Source organism: Myotis myotis, unplaced genomic scaffold (assembly GCF_014108235.1).
Source record: "Myotis myotis isolate mMyoMyo1 unplaced genomic scaffold, mMyoMyo1.p scaffold_m19_p_3, whole genome shotgun sequence".
Classification (NCBI taxonomy): Eukaryota; Metazoa; Chordata; class Mammalia; order Chiroptera; family Vespertilionidae; genus Myotis; species Myotis myotis.
Genome location: NW_023416335.1, coordinates 5,525,277 through 5,546,023, shown reverse-complemented (window position 1 = coordinate 5,546,023; position 20,747 = coordinate 5,525,277). Strand labels below are relative to the sequence as shown.

The following is a 20,747-nucleotide window of genomic DNA, read 5'->3' as shown; positions in this document are numbered from 1 at the left end:
TGTTTTCATTGCTTTTCTTTCATGTTTTTAATACTGTAACATTATATACCAATAGAAATGTAATGTCTGTTTTCTCCCAAACATGCTTTCTTCCAGAAGATGAACTAAATACATCAGCTTTTAAATTTAGATAAAGAACGCAATAGCTAAATGCTCCCATGATGGCCTGACAAGTGGACCCCACATCAGAATCATCAGTGTTTCTTAGTAATATATACAAGCACTTGGTCCTCTCAACATCTTCATTCTAAGAAAATGGGCCTACTGAGAAGGGATGACATGTTTAAAGACCAAAGACAGGCCGGCCTCAGTGGCTGAGTGTTGACCTATGAACCAGGAGGTCATGGTTCAATTCCTGGTCAGAGCTCATGCTCAGGTTGTGGGCTCAATCCCACTAGGGGACATGCAAGAGGCAGATCAATGGTTCACTCTCATTGATGTTTCTCTCTCTCTCTCCCTCTCCCTTTCTCTCACAAAAATTAATAAAAACATTTTTTTTTAAAGACCAGAGACAGGACTAGATTAACAAAAGTTTCATGACATTCATTAAAAAAAAATATTTATTAAGGACATATGGTGCGTCTGCACTATTCCAGGCACTGATCACACAGCTGAGAACAGACATAGCTCCACCAAGGAGGTGGAAAGAGAGTCAAATAACCATACGATGGAAAATTAAAGGTAAACGGCAGATAACATTAGAAAATTTTTCCTTTTCCTTGGTGTTCTTTCTTTTCTTTTTGCATACCCATTATAGACTATCTCAAATTTCCACAACTTCAAGATATGTTTGGATCAATGTCACAGCAGCAGGACTAACGATATTAAAATTCTCTGAGAAGGCCAAGGTCAGGTAAACAGCCTTTCATGAGAGGTTCATAGATTATGGTCTCCTCCTAACATAGGTGGAGCTGGATAAGCGTTTGGGTGGGTCAGAGGAACAGGAGGCATTCCAGGGCATAAAGTAGGTATTTGTGGAGTAGCTGTGGGGGGAGCGAGTGAGATGGAACTCTGAGCAGTCCGTTGCAGGCAGAGGGAGGAGGAAGTGCAAAGGCCGGGGGCTGGAGAGTGAGCCACGTGCTCAGGGCACAGCCAGGTGGCCATGTGATTGGAACAGAGTGAGCAAAGGAGAGTGCTAGGAGAACTCAGAGTCTGAAGCCAGAGCAAGTCTTGAAGGCATTGTAAGGACTTTGGATTTTACTATGGGACGGGTCTGTTAGCAGAGGACTCTAGCAACTTTGTAGGAAACAAACAGAAGGGCAAAGGTGGAAACAGGAAGCTGGTGGGGAGGCTATTCCAGCAGTCCTGGCGGAAGTGATTGACGCTGGTCTCGGGGAGGCCAGGAGCAGGAGCAGCAAGCTGCGAGTATATCGAAGGTCAAACCATCAGAATTTGAAGACAAACTTGTCCTGGAGTATAAGAGAACAGAAGCAGTCAAAGGTGACTCCAAGATGCTGGGCAGAAACAACTAAAAGTTGGAAGTGCCTTTTACATGAAGAGGAAGACTGGGAACTGGGAACGAGTAGGTCCATGGCCAGGAAGGAGCGTGAGTCAGGAGCTACATGTTAAGTTTGTTTTGTTTGTTTTTTCAAATATATTTTTATTGATCTCAGAGAGGAAGGGAGAGGGAGAGAGAGATAGAAACATCAATGATGAGAAAGAATCACTGAGCGGCTGCCTCCTGCATGCTCCAAACTAGGGATCGAGCCCACAACCCAGGCATGTGCGCTGACCGGGAATCAAGCTATGACCTCCTGGTTCACAGGTCGACGTTCAACTACCGAGCCACGCCGGCTGGACACTGTATGTTAGGTTTGGGCAGCAAAGGAAATGTTGAGGAGCAACTGGATATGTAAGTCTGGATGTGGGGGCTGGGAGCTGACACACATTTGGGAGTCATCAGAGCATGGAAGTGTTTATGCCACCAGATGGGGAGGTGACCAAGGGCGTGAGGGTGGATGGAACAGGCTCCTGAAGTCTTCGCCTGGGACGCTGGAATTTGGAGGACAGGATTCAGCGAAGCAAACCAAGAAGAAACCATCGGTGACTTGAAGATTCGAGAGCAAGTGCACTTCGTATCCCGGAGGCCAAGTGTAAGGAAAGCACTTGGAGAAAGAGTGATCATTGGTGTCAAACGCTGGCAGGAAAAGATAATGGCAGACGACTGACAATTGCTTTTGATAACATGAAGGCAGTTTTGTTGGGATGCTGGAGAAAAAGCCAATGTGAAAAGAATGAAGGAGAGAAAGTGAGACAAAAATAGACAACCCTTTTAAGGTGTTTCTCTCCAGAGGTGAGCAAAGAAAATGGGACATTAGTTGGCAGGGGACGGAGGGCTGTTCGTTATTGTTTTTCCTTCTTGTTTTTAAGATTGGAAATATAACAACATTACAGGCCAACAGAAAAGTCCAACAAAGGGAACATGAACAGCTGAGACAGAGGGAAGAGTTGCAGGAACAAAGCTTCTACCCATGAGAAGAGGGACATTGGCCTTAAACACACATCCGTCAGGAGGCTGAGAGTCTGCTGGGGCTGGCAGGTGATCTCTGGCTCACTCTGTGGTTGTTTTTAGTGAAATAAGACGCAGGTTAATCACCTTCATGATTGTGAAAGGAGGAGTGGTCCTAGCCTAGAGGGTTAAAGGCAGAGAAGAGCAAGTAGAATAGGGTCTCAGCAAGTGAAGGAGTAACTGATGTAGAAGCTGTGGGAAGGCCAGGACACTCCAGGGCCTGCTGAGCTTTGTCATGAAACGAAGGAATGAGCAGTCAGCACCGTTGTGAATTAACCCAGCTTCCTTCTCGCCACCCGGATGCAGAAGTGAGGTGGGCTGAGTTGGATTGAAACAGGGTTGAGGGAGGGAGACACAGGAGCTGAGAAAGAAGGAACCAGGTGGTTAGCATGGTGGACTGTGGAAGGAGTCAGGTAAAGAAGCAAAAGCCAACCTGAGGAGGTAGGTGCAAGGCTGGGAGGTTAGGTGGGACTATTTTGGAAGTCCTGGCTCAAGTCAGAGTACAGAAGGGAGTGAGCTAGAACCACAGGAGGTGGAGGTCGGAGGGCAGGATGCTGGAAATGGACCATTCATTTTGGGGGTAGGAGGCACAAGATTTTTCAGAGTCTAAGGTAACACCATGGAAATGGGTGGCTGAAGTAGCATAAACCATGTGAGGTGAGAAGGTCAAGGCCAAAGTATTGAACAGATTATTTCTGTCAATGATTTCTAATGTTTTTGCTCTACTAACTTAAAAAAAAAAAAAAAACCACCGTGTCTTTACTCACGCATATAAGTTGACCTCTAAAATGTTTCATCATAAGCTTACATGATTGCAAAGAATATATATCCTGGCACATTTTCTGTACTGACATTTAAAAATAGAACCAGTATATCACTCAAATATATTTGACGGAATAGAAATACCATACCATACATTTTAAGTATACCAACAAATTAAAATTTAACATTATTTTCCCCCCTGAAATTACATCTTTATTCCACTTCCCTGACAAAATAGTATCCCAATGATGTATTTTTATCCTTAGGTGTCATTGGATTACCCTATAATAATTCTTTGCCACAAAAATATGTATGTCTCTAAATTAAAAACTTTCTCCCAAATTGAGTATTACAATTATTAGTTCACAGTTGATTAAAACATTATAAAATTGATCATTTATGAAAAATAAGTAAAAATGTATTAAACATGATAAATACTTGGGAGTGCAGGTTATGATGATCTGAGAAAAGGAGGTATCCCAATATCAGTATTTCAAATGTTCTCTAAGGCGCCCCAGAACCGTCAAATTTGAGGCACCTAAGTGGGTTGTTGTCTAACCCAGGACGGTGTTCAAGAAGATAAGGAGGCAATGGGAGAAAAAACTGGTTCTTCTTCACCTTTTTAGAGGTGATGTGTCACCGTAAGATGGTGACAGGAGAGCTTTGCCCTTTGTTTTTTAGTGAACTGAGCATGACTGTGAAAAGGGACATTTCCCCTTGCCCATCATCCTCACTTGCACTTGACACTTTATTCTCTTCGGATTAAACATTAAGCTATTCTCAAACTAGTTTTACCAAACACACCTATAGAGACTGACCAGGAGCCTATGACTTCTCAGTAGAGAGACGCCATCAGCACATCAAATACCACTTTGATGTAATTTTCTTGTTTCAAGAATAATTTGATTCCTGCATTCTTCAGTTATTGATCATCCTGACGACCCCAACTAATTTCAGGATGGAACAAACTACGAGAGTTCCCACTTTCTCACTAAACTGCTGGAAATGCGTTCTGCCAGTGACTGTCTAGGCTGGAGCTCTCGGGCAGTTGGCTAGCCCTTTTTCCTAGAGGCCCTGTCCCCCCCTCACCCCCCCTTCCACACAAACACAATTCAGGTTTGGCTTCTCTCTACAGATAATTTTGCCTTTTCAGTAAATGCATTTTACAGAAACAAATTATACCACTTTGAAATAACAATGAAAATCTCCAAGGAAAACATTGAGCTGATCTTTACAGGGTCTAGACTAGAGCCAAAGGAGTACCATGATATTAAATTCTAATAAATTTCAGAGCCCAGTGGGAATACAAGATTATTACCCAGAGGTCGATTCTCACGCCTACTTGGCCTGTATGGTAATAATAAGATGCGGCTTGAATTCAGATCCGTATTATTATTTGCCCTTTATGGTCCACGCTTCCCCAGAAACAGGTACAAGATTATGAACAATGGTCTCTTACAGAGTTTCTCTGATCAAATACAAAGGTTACAGTCCCGGTGTGCATAGGAAATCTAGGCCAATTCTAATCAAGAAATAATTGAACAAGTTAAAGTATTTTCAAGACTTAGTGGGTAGGCCATAGAACCGTTATATTTTACAGACAATTCTTATTTGAACAGTATTGTTCCTCATCCCATCAGCTTCATTTAATCTACTCTTGGAAAGAGAAATCTAATTGATCTAAGATGAATTTGAATACCGTGAAGACTTAAATAGAAAGGAAATAATGTAGAGCCTTCTTTTTTTCCTTTTCTTACCTAGCCATGGAAGTTCCTTTATTTTTCACCGTGCGATTAGGAAAGGTCTAGATTGCCAGCTTCACTAAGTCATACCTTTAGTCAGAATTATCCCAAAGTAACTTAAATGGGTGAAGAGAATACCCAAGGCGACACTCATGCACCAGACATCCAAAGCCAAAGCTACTGTGAACGTTTTGTGCTCAAAACGGAATAACTTTCCAGTCACTATTTTGCTACCGTCTAGAATCACTTTTCTTAATCTGTGAGAATTTCCTTTTTAAAAAAGTTGATGAGGAATTAAAGTTTATAACCAAAAAGTCATAGATACTCTATAGATCACAGAGGAAAACTGACATTTGCGGATATCGGTCTCAGGAAGGCACAAATGTGCAATGTAAGTCCATCGTGGAGCCAGGGCGTTGCTATCTGCTACCATTTCACTTTCTTGGGAAGTACAAGTCCTTCTCTAGACACTGAAGTCATGGCCGCCCGCTGGAGGCCTGAGCCGTGTCCCTAACCTCACGCCTGCAGAGAAACCTGGCCATCTGGCCTACCACCTCGGCTTCTAGATGGGAAGCTAGTGAGCTGTATGAATACGGCTTCTAGATGGGAAGCTAGTGAGCTGTATGAATACGGCTTCTAGATGGGAAGCTAGTGAGCTGTAAGGGCTCTGGGCAAGTAAAGTAATTGGAACTTGCTGTTCAAAGCAAGTCTACAGCAAAACAGTGCTATTTGAACACGGTCACGAACAGGGAAGGAAAAGCCCACATATTTAAAAAACCAGAACCATCCATTGAAGCTCAAGCACTAGAATCTACTTGTTGTGACGCTGGACACACGTCTGACTAAATGCTTTTCCAACACACGATGAGCCCAAAGAGGAAGACAAGCTACGGGCAGACAGTTTTAGCAGCGAGGGAGAACGAAAATCATTCACGGCAGCCAGATGATGCTAAACACCAGCCTAGGGTAGAGTACAGGAAGTTGCTGTATATGAACTCGGTGCGGAGTCCAAGGATGAAGACTCCATGCGCCGCAAGGGATGGAAGGACATATGGAAGACAGGCCCGTTTCTACCCAATATGATAAAAACGTGAAAGCCTCCGTTAATGCTTATATGCACAGCTACCCAACAGACCAAAACACACGGCTACACCACAAATCTCATCCCTTCAGTGTTTATGACAGGCACGGGCGTGACACTGCCCGACTCTTAAGGAAACTGGACTTTTTAAAATAGCGGAGACTGCTAAGTCAATAACCTACTGGCAAGCGGGTCGTTGCGGAAGTTACCTGAAGACTCTAAGGGGGTTTTCAGGGCTGGAAGGCTGGGCCCGAAAGCAACTGTAGACAAGTCTGCCCGGAACTCTCGCTCAACCCCAAAGAATCGCACTGGAAGGGCTGCGGTGTTTCTCCTGAGATTAGAAGACAGGCGAGATTAGAGGCTCCTGAGGAGTCGGGTAATGCCAGTTACTCTAATACTGACACAGATAATGCCGGCGATGCCTCGGGGGGGGGGGGGGGGTTTACAGAAACCGTTATTAAGAGGCACATTCTGTCTGCACGTAGCGAGGTAAATGCCTTTAAATTAAGACATGTTAATATTTCTGTTTTAGGCTAATAAGCAAGGAACTGCAATGATTAACCTTTTGGTGCTAAAAGCACTTCCCAGACCAAGATGACAGTAGTGCTCAAAATTCTCTTCAAATCCTTTTGGTTACATCATGCAGAAAGATTAATTCTGCTGGTCATGGTTTTCACCCTCACCTAATATTAGTTACTAGTCACACCTTTCATAAAAGGAGGGTAGCCCCGCTGGAGGGGCTCAGTGACTGAGCATCAACCTATGAACCAGGAGGTCACGGTTCGGTTCCGGTAGGGGGTGTGCAGGAGACAGCTGATGGATGATTCTCTCTCATCAATGTTTCTATCTCTCCCTCTCCCTTCCTCTCTCTGAAATCAATAAAAACATAAAAAATATTTTTTTTAAACATAAAGGGAGGGTAGAGTTGGGGCTGAGTCTTCATAGGCAATACTACATAGCTGAAATTTAATGACTCCTTTGGTTTCATTATGTGTTTCGGTAATCTCCTATTCACAGAAAGGGATACCCATTTTCCATTTACCAAAGCGACATGCTTCTTTTTCCAAATAAATTGACATCAGAGTGAGTTGTTCTTAAGAAAACTGTTAATTAAACAACACTTTTAAATATAAAATTAGAAAGGTGTGTGGAAATGTCAAAACCCATCCAGATGGTTCTGCCCAAAGCTTAGAAAGTGCTGCTTTAAAGGCATGACCACACACGTGAATTACACGCTGTTACTCTATGAACTTATCCCATTAGCTTTGTGACTGGGACTCCTTCCTCTGACTGACGTTAAGGAACATGAATAATAACACTTTCAGGATAACCATATATTAAATCACTCATTTCACAGCTGACTCGGCGGCAGGGGCAGGACAGGGAGCCAGAGGGGCCGAGAGGTCCACAGCTCTGGAATTCCGGTCCAGAGCACAGCCCTCAGGTGGATGTGGGCTATGATACAGGAGCGTCGGTCCTTCTAACTGGCGTGTGGAGATTAGGAACACAGTGAAGGTAACTGCGAGAGAACTTATACTTGACTTAAAATAGAGTAGAACGACATCCGTCTCTAAGGACATGGTTCAGGAAGGGATGGAGAGCAGTCTAGCGCATTTATACCAACTGCTCCTCGGACAGGCGCGTCTCATTTCCATGGGGAAATGAGGACCGATCTCTCAGGGAAGCCACCTACCGGGTATATGAGAAGGGATGGGAGCTGCCGTTTTTTTTGGCTTGCTGTAGAGACTTTGAAATGTTAAGGTTTTGTACTCATTTTTCATGCCTGCATCCAGGCAACAGGATGAGTTACCAGTTCATTTGAAGTCATGACCAAAGACTCCAGCTGACCTCCAGTTCTGACTGGCACTCCTGGTCCATTCACTTTGCTGCTGTCAGCGAGTCATACGCACCTCTCCCCTCCTGGAGACTTCCGACAGGCCATCCCGCCCGGCCCTTCCCTGGGAAAGTGTAGCTATTCGAAGAGAATGATCTCATTTCCCTAATACCGAGTATAGCAGGCTGTCTGCCTTTACTCCCATTCACTGCAAGTGCCTCGAGGCTACAGGCTTTTGTCTTGTTTTGGTCACTGCTTTATCCCCAGTACTCAAAATGGTGCTTCGTAATAATACCTACGGAATAAATATTTGAATAAATGAGTCAAAGCACCGCATTCCCTTTTGACACATGAACTGGAACTGACCATGTGCCTGTTGAGACTAACCGGTCAGGAGTCCTAGCTCTCGCTTCTCGTCTGCCTGCTCAGATTTCGCTCCTACAATAACCCACCCCTCCCTACTACATGCATCTGTCCCCTTCTGATGCAATATTCCAGTCGGCATATGCGCATGCTGTCTTATCTCCTTACACGTTAAAACCTTTCCTTAGCTCAGCTATTCCATGTATCCCTCCACATACATGAAAACTCGAGTCCATTTGCTGACTCTACTTCAATCCCTTTCTCTCCAGTCCAGTCTTTTATCCCCTCAACTTGCATTCTGTTAAATTTAACAATCCGCCAGTCTCACGGTTAATTCACTATCCTCTTCTTACTGGACAGAACTTGAAATCACTCTTCTCGAAACTTCCTTCATTTTTGTTTTTTTAAAAAATATATAGTTTTATTGATTTCAGAGAGGAAGGGAGAGAATCATTGATTGGCTGCCTCAGGGATCGAGCCAACAACCTGAGCATGTGCCCTGACCGAGAATCGAACCTGTGACCTCCTGGTTCATAGGTTGATACTCAACCACTGAGCCACACTGGCTGGGCTCTTTTGTTTCTGATGTGCCACATTTTTCTGGCTTGCCTCCCTGAGAGATCTCAAAGTCTCCTTGGATGGCTCCTTCCTTCTTTATTTTTAAATATATTTTTATTGATTTCAAGAGGAAGGGAGAGGGAGAGATAGAAACATCAATGATGAGAAAGAATTATTGATTGGCTGCCTCCTGCACGCCCCACATTGGGGATTGAGCCTGCAACCCAGGCATGTGTCCTGACCAGGAATTGAACCGTGCACTCCTGGTTCACAGGTCAATGCTCAACCAGAGCCATGCTGGCTGGGCCCCTCCCCATTTTAAATGCTGTAGTACCACAAGTCCCCTTCACCCCCTTTCTGGGTCTACATGGTTGCTGCTCAAAATGTGGGTCCCTGTACCAGCAGCATCAGCTCACTGAGGGGTGGTGAGAAGTATAGCATCTCAGGCCCCATGCCAGACCTCCTGAATCAATCTGCAGTTAAAAAAACAGGTGACTCATAGGCATATTAAAATTTGAGCAGCACTACTCTACTTACAGGAGTGATTTCAGTCACATGACTAAACTCCTTTCACAGGCTAACTCAGAAATGCTTATCTTCTGTCCCTGCCCCCAAATCAGCCCCCAACTCCATGGGCCGAGTCCTCCTGATGGCTGTACCTTCGCAACACAGGCAGAGCCCTACCACTCAGCCCTCCCACCACCCTCGTCTAAGTCAGCAATATTTTTGGTGCAAGACTTGAGTCTCCAGAATCTCTCTTCACCAGGCTCCCTACAATAAATTTTCTGTGTTGTATCTAGAGTGATCTTTAAAGAACATGGACGCTTTCCCAATTTCCTACCCGGGCTTCCAAGAGCCAACATCTCCTAGCCCCTCCCACAGTCAGATGCTCGTTCTACTCCTCCCACCCCTAAATCTTTGTCTGCCTTACTTCCCACTTTCTTTCTGTGCTGGGCTTCCCTCTCAGCACTGACAGCTCCCTGACATGACAGACGTCTGGCTCTCCCGCCAGAATGTACGGTCCACGAGCAGGGACCTTTTCCTCTCTGACACCACCACTGCTCGGTGTCTAGCACACAAGCATCGAGCATTGAGGCTTCAGGTGTTGTTGGTGGAACTGTTGGGGGCAGGGACAATTCTTGGTATGTACCAGCACTTATGTCTGTCACATAAAAATCTAGATGTAGAGAACCCACCAGCAGTCTTCAATAGGTTCAAATTTCCAAAATATAACAACTAGTTCTACAACATTTCTGTACATTAGAAGCATCTGGGGACCTTTTTAAAATTCCAATACTTAAGCCACATTTTAAATGAATTAAATCACAATTGCTGGGGGTGGGACACAGTACCAGTATGTTTTGAAGCTCTCAAGGTAATTTCATTGTGAGTTAAGTTTGGGAACCACTGGTATATGGTATGCATTGGTAAGCATGACATAAGATCTAAAATCTAGCCCGGTCGGTGTGGCTCAGTGGTTGAGCGTGGACCTATGATCCAGGAGGTCATGGTTTGATTCCTGGTCAGGGCACATGCCCAGGTTGTGGACTCGATCCCCAGTGTGGGGCGTGTAGGAGGCAGCCAATCAGTGATTCTCTCATTGCTGTTTCTATCTCTTTCTCCCTCTCCTTTCCTCTCTCTGAAATAAATAAAAATCATATTTTTAAAAAAGATATGAAATATATAATACATTAAAAAAATGCCAGTCATAATGTTATGCAAACTTAAGACTTCTATTCCTTTTAGGTATAGAAAACAAAAAGAAATTCATGAAAATAAAACTGTTTCAAACGTTAGGTCAAGAGAGCACGTCTTTCACAATTTCCTACATTTGTTTTCCTGTCAAGAATAATCCAAACTTGGGCACTTCTATTTGGAAGTTTATTATTTACTGATATGCTTAATCAAATTTATGTATTAAAAAGTGTTGATTGACCTAGCCAGTTTGGCTCACTGGCTAAAGCATCGGCCTGCGGACTAAAGGGTCCTGGGTTCGATTCCGGTCAAGGACACATGTCCAGGTTGCAGGCTCAATCTCCAGTAAGGGGCATGCAGGAGGCAGCTGATCAATGAATGATTCTCTCACATCATTGATGTTTCTCTCTCTCTCCCTCTCTGAAATCAATAAAAATGTATTCCTTTTAAAAAGAAAGAAATAAAAAGTGTTGAATCCTGTGTAAGTCACATGTAAAAGCTTTTGGGGGCTTTGCACATACTCATATTTTTAATGGCATCAGGTAAATAGCTCTATCCTGGTAACAAGGATGTAATTATTAAGACAAAATGCTATATTCTTGAGAGAGAAAAGGATTTTAAAACTCAACCAGTTACAATAAAATAAAATCTTAATCATACTAATATTCCTTGTTCAGGAAGTAATATAATGAACTCTAGTCGCCAATCAATATCCTTAGGACAGAAGTTAATAAAATATTGTGCATTTACCTGTCTCTAAGCTTGCCTTTAAAGTGTCTTCAGAAAAAAGGAGGACCTATATATTACTTTCAACAATAAAGATTAAGAGAAAAAAAAGAAAAATAATAAAGTATCTTCCTACCTCAAAACGAAGGACAAAATTAATGAAAGAGAAAAACAAGTCATGTGATTATTAAAATCCTCACTACAGTGAAAATACTGAAGATTTCCAAAGAACCTTGGGGATATTTAAGCCAATCTCCTATTACGTGCACACGAATAACCTGACACCCAGCTGAGGTGGGAGGACGTGCCTGAAAGTCACACAGGAGAGCTAGAAGAGAAAAAAAACAATTTTTTTCCCAAACAAGCAGACAGAATTTTTCACATGTTAATCAAAAAAAAAATCAAGATCATCAGATTAGGAATGAGGAATAAAAAGTATGTTAAACATAAATATAAGGACTAGTCAATCTGCTGCTCCCTGCCACCCCCCAAAAAATTCTCTGAATATATGGACATACATCCCTTACCCTTAAAATATTAGGATTTTGGAAAATTCTGTTTACAAACACATTATTAATTGCATTGTTATAATTAGCTAATTAAATGTGAAGGCATCAACAGCACCAATACCAGAAAGTTAAGAAAGTAAACGCACTGTTACTTAAAATAATATATAATCACTGATTGGGACAGCAATGAACTATAGCCACTAGCAAAACTATTTAAGCTACTGTTTGACATGAAGGCAATATTTAAAGACTAGTATATGCCCTTTGCCCAGCGAGAGGCCTGGGCCTAGGCTTCCCAACGGTGGGTCAACGTAGAAAATATTAAATAGGATGGATTTTTTTTTTCATTGCTCAACCTTGAACCATACTACATAACCCCAATTTTGCCAATATAAGTCAGTGACAGCATTTTTGGCATTCTAACCACTCTTACCTGTCCCAATTAAAACAAAACAAAACACAGGTCCCTTATTAAGCATTAGATTGGATGTGTCTAAGCAGCAGCAGCAAGGCATTTATAAATGGGCCTCTAACAGTGTATCAAAATGCTACTAAGGAAAAGACAGCAGCAAACGCTCTCATAAGAGCACATTATTCCACATGGAATCCCAAGTTACCATCTCTAATTCCTTAAATCCTAGGAAGACTAGAGATGAACAAGTGTATGTGTAAACATGTGTAAACGGGGCCAGGGAGAAAGCTCTAAATGGTATATAGTGCTCACATTTAAATCACCCACGGTAACTGTAATGCTTGCAGAGAACTCCAACTATTATCTAACATTTTTTAAGCACGTAGAACTTAAAAAATGCCAGCAAAACTTTGGTGTTAGCCCAAAACATAGAATCACATTTTAAGTGAAAATGAAATAGGCATGGGTTGTGAAGTTTTCCTAATGGTCACCCCACCCTCTCCCTCATCCCTGCTCCTTTCATCGGGGATCTACAGACTACCTGGTTCAAAATATTTGGTAATTCAGTGCAGAAAAGTAAGGTCACAGACAAAGTACAACAACTTTTAATACATCATTAATACTAATGATTAAAAATTATTGCATAGTCTTATGCATTTACCCTAAAACATTTTCTGAAAGTAAATTCTGAAAGAATTATATAAAAGACAAATAACCCTTTAAAACGTGGATGGCCTTTACTACCTCGATCTTCTATCCTTTTTTGTCTTTTCAGTACTTTTGTCCATTGTTTTCTCATTATCTCCCCTGCACTTTGGGCAATACCATTTCCCCTTTGGTTTGTAGGTAAGTGAAACACATGAAAAGTGAAACCACTCAATTGGACACTGTTCATTATCACAGCCGATCATCTCCCCGTAAGACACTTGGTTACATAAACAGTATGTAGGTTCATTGGGATCTATTGCAAACTCCACAGGTGACGTTTCCCTTTCCTGCTTGGCCTTGGAGCGTTTCTTTTTCTTGGCGGACTTGGATTTCTTTTCTTTAGGTGGCTGATCATCACAGTCTTCAATGCCATTAGTCATGTGACATAAGTCACGGCTCTCACTGGTTCGCTGTCTTCTGGGTCTCCTTGAAGATCTTTCTGGTTGGCTGGCATCTACCTTTGCTTTATCTGAGACTCGTTCACTTTCAGCAGGATCCTGAAAACACTGTGAATGAAGCTCCATTTGCCTTGCCCGATTTTCCACCAATTCGAGCATTTGTGTGACAATCTGAATTTTTTCATCTCCCAATTCTTGGCTATTGATTAATGCTCTCTGGAGATGCTGCTGTAGGCGTTTTTTCTGGTTTGAATCATCTTCTTTCTTATATTTTTCATAGACATCATCAATTTCCTTTAATGTTTCTAAAAAAGAAAAGGAAAAATTAGGTTATTGTGTATTAGCACATACAGCATTTTTCAAGTTAGTTATCTTTCACAGAATTGGAAAAGTTAGAATGAACTCAAACCATAAGACCACACTCTTTTTTAGTATGTGTACATTAAAAATACATTATTTCCCATACAAAGACCATATGTTATCAAATATAAAAGTATATTTAGAAATAAACTAATAAAAAAGAGAACACAAAACTCTAATATTCATTAATCAATATTAAAAACAAAATGTGCCCTAGCCAGTCTGGTTCAGTGGATAGAGTGTCGGCCTGCGGACTGAAAGGTCCCAGGTTCGATTCCCGTCAAGGGCACATGCCCAGGTTGCAGGCTTGATCCCCAGTTGGGGGGGGGGGGGGGCGGTGCAGAAAGCAGCCAATCAGTGATTCTCTCTCATCATTGATGTTTCTATCTCTGTCTCCCTCTCCCTTCCTCTCTGAAATCAATAAAAATATATTTTTTAAAAAATGTGTGGCTACCTAATAATCAAAAGTGTTTTATGTGACCTGACCAGTTAGTGTTGGCCTGAGGGCCTAAGGATTGCAGGTTTGATTCCCGGTCAAGGGTACCTCAGCTGCAGGTTCCCCAGCACCAGTAGGGACAAATGTGGGAGGCAATCAATCCACATGTCTCTCTCACGTCAATGTTTTTCTCACACCAGTTCTCAATCTCCCTCTCTCTCTCCTCCCTTCCACACTCTCTAGGAATCAATGGAAAAAATATCCACAAACAAGAATTTTTTTAAAAAAGTATTTTGTGTGGTCAGGTTCACTGACCACTTTACAGGTATACCACTTTACAGTTTACCTACTGCCATACTGTCTACACTTCATTTGAATCTCAAAAAAATCCTGTATATAAAATTTACAGGCCAGACTCTAGCTGTAAAACAAATTCAAGGACTATGCTGAAGATTACTGCCCAATTGCATTTGCAGGATTTAGTTCAATCAATGACATGCATGACTCCAGAGAGACACTACACCTTTAATTTCCTATCATGCCCTTGGACTTCCTTAAAGCAGAAGTAGCTCTTAGCTTCCCATCATATTAGTTTTAATGGCTCGTTTATTTTGCCACAAGAGATAATTCTGAAACTTAAACTATTTCCAGAGTAGGTTTAGGTTCATGTTCTGGCATCAACTGACTAAGCTACTAACAGAATTACAGTAAAGTCAGCATTGGATCACTATATTTTTGTAGATAACTCAGCAGTTGGTTCTAAGTAAGCTTTTTTGAATTGCTGATTTAGTTATTGTATAGCACCTGGAACACATTCAATCAATTAAAAATAGCTGAGTCACACAAAAAATATAGCACCAGATATCACCAAAATTTGCATAAGATTAGTTTTTATTCAAATGTTTTTTAATCCTTATGAGATTTAACACTATTTGAAAGAGTTCTGTCGTAGTAAAGATGGAGAAACAAAAAATTAACTCTAATTTATCACACCACATACACATAGCAGATCACTGTTTAGATCCCAATATTATTATTCTAATGATAAGAACAGAAATATTAGATGAGTAAGATACACACAATGGGGCTGTCTGCAAGGAAGGTAATACAAAGCAAGAAGCTACTCCCTGAAATTGTAGGTACTCACACGTGCATAGCATTCTTTTAAACAAAGGTCTTATCTAGCCCATTTGCCCAGGTAGGTATGTAAGTAGATTTCTTAAGAACTTAATTTTCCTCCAGGAAAAATAAGGAAGTTATATATTTTCCTGTACACGCCACCTCCCCCCAAAACACACAAAATTTAAAGGTTAAAAATAAAGAGGAGATCTAACCGGTTTGGCTCAGCTGATAGAGCTACGGCCTGCGGACTGAAGGGTCCTGGGGTTCAATTCCGGTCAACGGCACATGACCGGTTGTGGACTTGACCCCCGGAAGGGGGTGTGCAAGAGGCAGCCGATCAATGATTCTCTCTCATCATTGATGTTTCTATCTCTCTCCCTCTCCCTTCCTATCTGAAATCAAGAAAAATATATTAAAAAATAAATAAAATAAAGGGGAACCTTATTTCAAATATTCTTTATCTAATAATCTAATAATCAGGGCTTAGAAAGCTAATTATAGCATACCAACATATACAGCTATACATGAGATAAAAATTCTCATTTTTAAGACACCTTAATTATGAAGTGAAAGAAACTAACACTGAGACACGTCTATGTGATAAAGACTTTCTCACTTAATCCCCACAGCACCCCATGAGGAAGCCATCACTTCCGCACGGAGAGAAAATGAAGCTCAAGAGACAACCCCAGACTTTTTCATTGATTTTTAGGGAGAGTGGAAAAGAGAGGGAAAGACAGAGAGAAACATCTATGTGAGAGAAATACATCGATTGGTTGCGTCTTGCATGAGCCATGACTGTGGCCCCGGGTCAGGGAGGAGCCTGCAACCAAGGTATGTGCCCTTGACCTGAATTGAACCAGGGACCCTTTGGTCCTCAGGCCAGTGCTCTACCACTGAGCCAAACCAGGTAGGGCAACAACCCCAGACTTTTAACTCTTCCAGATCTGTATGTCTGGCTTCACCAAGTAAGCATTTTCTCCTACGTTGAAAGGAAGACACTGAAATTAAGTATTAAATTTTAGCTCAAAGGTTATTTACCCAGGAAATTATGAACAAAAATACTGGAACAAAAATTGAGGTTCTCTAACAATCAAATCCCATAATAAATACTTCATTATCATAATACTTTCTTCATTTCTCTATTTTTAACTTTTTATGGTTACTTTTAAGGTTCCTGAGTAATTTCTAATAAAGTATCTTAAATAGTTAGGAAATTTCTTTGACTGCTTACATAATTTGTATCACTAAATATTGCAGTATTAGATCCAGAATCGCAAAATACTTGAAAACTAGCAAATAAATTTTAAAAAACACAAAAGTATTTAAGGTTAATATATGTAAAACAGAAAGCTTAACTCAGCACGCACATGCAGAGTGAAAACTAAATCATTTTATTTATTTAAAAAATATTTTTATTGATTTTGGAGAGGAAGGGGGAGAGAGAGAGAGAGAGAGAGAGAGAGAGAGAGAGAGAGAGAGAAACACAAATGATGAGAGAGAACCATTGATCGGCTGCCTCCTGCAAGCCCCCCCCCCCAGGACTGAACCTGCTACCCAGGCACGTGCCTTTGACCTGAACCAACCTGGGACACGTCAGTTCTCAGGCTGACACTCCATCCACCGAGCTAAACTGGCTAGGGCAAAACTAGGTCGTTTTTATATTAACCTTGGAACTAATCACAATCTTAACACAGCTGAAAATTTTTTATGATCTCTCAATCATTTAAGGCCTAATACTATTTCTCATGTTAACAGAGCTACTAATGACAATTCTAGATGGTCAAGATGAAAGATTTCCTTGTAACAAATTGTCCCTCCCCAATTAAAATGAAAAAAAAAAAAGCTTCACTTTTGTGAAGGCAAATATAGGTATGTGTTTTTACAGAGATGTGAAAACCTTTACTAACTTCAGTGTTATCGGAAAAACTAAAAATTCTGAATATACAATTCTTAAGCAGGTATGTATCATTTTTAGGTTACCATGTATGTACTGTGTGTGTATGTGCTTCAAGTCTGTAAAAAAAACAAACCTTTGGAGAGTTTTTCTTTGAAAAAAATAAAAATAAAAATAGTTCAAAAACAAGCCTGTCACCCAAAGTAGCCAGGCTGTGGGGTCAATCACTCCCCACCTAATTGAACAGGTTACTTAAACTCCCTGCACATTTTAATTTATCCATAAATTTTCACTTCATAAGGTTACTGTGAGGATTAAATGAGATAATGTTCTAGACTTGACACAGCATATGACACACTGCAAGTAATCAGCATTAATTCTCCTCCTCCTAACATGGACCAGTCCTATCAACTGTGGGTTCAGAAGACAGAAGTAAATTATAGATTCGAAAACAGAGACATTTAAGTATCTTAACATGCTAAGGGCCTGAAAATGCCGCCCCAGAAGTGGGTTCCTTAGAGACTAAATCATTAGATTTACGACGTGTCTAGAAAAACAGGGAACGGGCCCGCATAGCTGTTCTGTCCACGTTATGTCCCAGGTCTGCGCCCCGACCCGGGGCAGCTAAGAGCACAGCGGCCCCGGGAGACCCCTCCCTCCGCGGGCAGGCAAGGGCCCCTAACAGTGGGCGGCCAGCGACACTCTGTAGAAAGCGGACCCCGTCCCAGCGCCGTGGGCACTGACACCAAGGGCGCCTTTCGCCTCCTCACTTAAACTTGGCGGAGGAGGGAGGGGTTAAGGGACGCCAGGCGGTTGCCCGGTCAACCACCCACTTCCTCCTGAGACCCGGAAGTGAGATGAGAACCGGAACCTACGCAGGGCCAGGGTCGGGGACGCTCCCGGGAGCTGACCGTCCTCGTCACAACTGAATGGTTGGCAAAGAGCCGGAAAATGACAGCAGACCTGTCCCCCACACTAACAGTGACTCCGCTGCGGACGAACTGACGTCCCGCACGCCAGCCCAGCCGGCTCCGCCCCAGCCTCCCGGCGGCCAGCCATTTTCCCGGCGGGCGAGAGCGCGCGTCCGCGCCCCTCCCATGCCCACGTCACGCCCAGGCCACGCCCCCCGGCGCCGGGGGCCCTCCCCGCCACACACCCCTCTTCCTCCACCCGCGGGGACCCCTCCCCTTTTAACCATTCGGCTAGAGGAGCTGGGAAAAGGCTACAGCCCGGAACTCGCCCAGAGGCGGCAGGGGAGGACCGACGCCCCGATGGCCGAGCCCGGAGCGGAGAGCGGAGGGAGGGAGGGACCTCCCCCGAGTCCGCCTTCGCGGTCCCCTCTCGCCCCCTCCCCCCGCACGTTCCAATGCATATGCTCCTAGGGGGGTGGGGGCCTCAGGGGCTGGGGGAAGCCAGGCCCGGCGACCGCGGGAGCCCGGCCACTCACTCCCTGCAGCCCGCCGCCCGGCTGCACGCTGCCTCGCCGGGCAGGAGGCTTGCGGCACGGGGCAAGCCGGACCCAGAGCCAATGCTTGTTGCTTAAAATGGCTGATCCCCCTCCACGCCAGCTGCAGCCGCTGGGTTTGCAGCGTGGGCTGACGAGCAGCCCCCACCCCCACCCTGAAGACCCCGCCGAAGTCCTCGCCGATCGCGGGAGGGGAAGGGAGGGCCGCGAGCCCGGCCTCCCGCCCCTCTCCCCGGTCCCACACGTCAGACCCCCTCTCTGTGCAGTCGAGGAGACTGTCACCGGAGAAAGGGAAAGTGTCACTTCCCCGGGCTGGCCCCGAGCGCCCGGCCCGGCGGCCCGCGGGCGGGGAGGACCCGCATGGGCAGCCCCGCGGCCCCTACCTTGATATTTGTTGTCCAGCTCCCGCAGCACAGACACGTTCCTCTGCATGTCGTGGGGCAGCGACTCCACACACTCCAGGTAGTCCTGCACGTAGCAGGTGAGGAGCCGGCTGCGCTCCCCGGTCAGGATCGCCGCCGACGAGTAGAGTTGCTGCTGCTGCTGCTGCTGCCCTAACATCCTGCCGCTGCTGCTCGCCGCCGCCGCCGCCGCCGCCTCCGCATCCAGCAGCCACACATGCAACAGCCACGGCCGCCGCGGCCACCCTGCTCCGCAGCCCGCGCCGCGGGGACCCCGGCAGCCGCTCGAGAGGGCACCGCCGCGTCCCCCGATCTCCACTCCCCCCAAAAGCAGCCCTCACTCCCCGCCCCCGCGGTAACCAGCCCAGGGGCGGGGCGAGGGCGAGATCAGGGCTCCCTCCTTTTTGTCCTCCCTCCGCGGGACCCGAGCAGCGGGGATCCCCCCAGCGGAGCGGGCGCCGGGGTCTCCGGCGGTGACACTTCCGGCCCCCCTCGGCGTCCCCAGATGCTACCAACGCCGTCTCGCCGCTCGGATCCCCATGACAAGCCCTCCGCTGCCCCTTTTCTCCCAATCACCCGCGGCGCCTGTCGGAGCGTCTCTCACTGGCCTGTCCCCGCCCCTCCGCGGCGGCCGCCACTGCGCCTGCGCAGGCCTCCCTCCTAATAAGGCCGGGGGCCCGCCTCCACCGCCTACCGGAGGGTTCGCATTCTCCCGCCTTCCCGCCGCCGCCCGGGTGATTGGTCCGTCAGCTCTCGGCCCGCCCAAACGGCAGGCCGCGCCCCGCCCCCTCTTAAAGGAGAAGGACTGGCAGGCCCACCTTTCCGCCCCAGCTCGGAAAGGGACTGGCGAGCGAAGGTGGGGACCCCGGCGTGGCCTCCTTCCCGCGGGGCGGGGGAGACACGGCCTGGGTCCCTCGGCCCGCAGTTACCGACTTCTTCCCCATCGGCGGGTCTAGCGCGGCCCCGGGCGAGCCTTAAAAGGAGCAGCAGGCGGCCGCTTTGCGCTGCAACCTGGAGGCAGTGAAGCCGAGGGGACTACCGGGCCCGGCGTGCAGCGCGCGCGCGCTCCCGGCATGCGTCGCGGCGCTGCTCCCGCGGGGCCGCTGCCGCCGCCGCTGCCGGTCGCCAGGCCACCGGCTCGGCGCTGCTCCGAGCTCCGCGCCTCCCCCCGCCCCGGCTTTCGGGCCCTCGGGGCAGCGGGGGGCGGGTCGCGGAGGGAGGCGGCGCGCCCACGGGCCCCCTGCGCTCGCCTGCTCTCCCAGGCGGCCGCCTTTTGAATCTCCCTCCCGGCCTCCGCGCGCTTGCGTCCCCGGCGCCCATGTGTCTTGCAGGTCCGTGCACCCCGGCTCTTCGGGAGTCGCGTGAAGTGCGGCTGCCTGTGCCCTGGGAACGTGTTTGACCCGCAGACAACCTTCAGTGTTTGTTGTTTTTCCCGTTCAATGTTTACGCATTGAACGCGGGCGAGGGCTTCCAGGCGGCGCAAGGCGCGCACACCAACACCTTTCCATCTGCTTTTACCCTCAAACCGAAGCCCACAGGGCGGCCGGGGGAGGGCGGGGAGTGTAGACGGGCGCACACTCCTCCGGAGCCGGACCCGGCCAGCGGGTAGTTTCTGTGCGTGTCCATGGAAAGCCGGCCCGGGAGCCGGTTCCGTCCCAGATGGGCGCTGCGCGCGTACCAGCGAGTGCCCGTGAGATAAACGGGGGTCGGCAGGACGGATACACGGCGCTTCTAGGGGGTGTCTGTACCCAGGTCCCCCGAGAGCAGTG

The 20,747-nt window shown here is 45.8% G+C and overlaps 1 protein-coding gene and 1 long non-coding RNA gene across 2 annotated transcripts; both read right to left on the bottom strand.

The window, feature by feature from the left end:
• Positions 1 to 542: 542 nt before the first annotated feature.
• Positions 543 to 9,027, bottom strand: LOC118651664. The gene is made up of 2 exons (XR_004966317.1): positions 6,304 to 9,027; positions 543 to 2,870 (listed from the first exon to the last, which is right to left on the bottom strand). It is a non-coding gene; the product is annotated as an uncharacterized LOC118651664 (long non-coding RNA).
• A 3,753-nt stretch (positions 9,028 to 12,780) lies between these two features.
• ING2 (inhibitor of growth family member 2) lies at positions 12,781 to 19,997 on the bottom strand. Its single transcript, XM_036300251.1, has 2 exons — positions 18,961 to 19,997; positions 12,781 to 13,602 (listed from the first exon to the last, which is right to left on the bottom strand). Exons 1-2 carry the CDS (start codon positions 19,136 to 19,138, stop codon positions 12,932 to 12,934), a joined length of 849 nt encoding a protein of 282 aa, XP_036156144.1. The 5' UTR covers positions 19,139 to 19,997; the 3' UTR covers positions 12,781 to 12,931.
• Positions 19,998 to 20,747: the final 750 nt, after the last annotated feature.

Excerpts from the sequence above, each read along its gene's own strand:
- ING2 (XM_036300251.1), bottom strand. The coding sequence starts at position 19,138 with ATGTTAGGGCAGCAGCAGCAGCAGCAGCAACTCTACTCGTCGGCGGCG. Across the intron at positions 13,603-18,960 it reads GCTGGACAACAAATATCAAG|AAACATTAAAGGAAATTGAT; the intron begins GTAGGGGCCGCG and ends TTTCTTTTTTAG.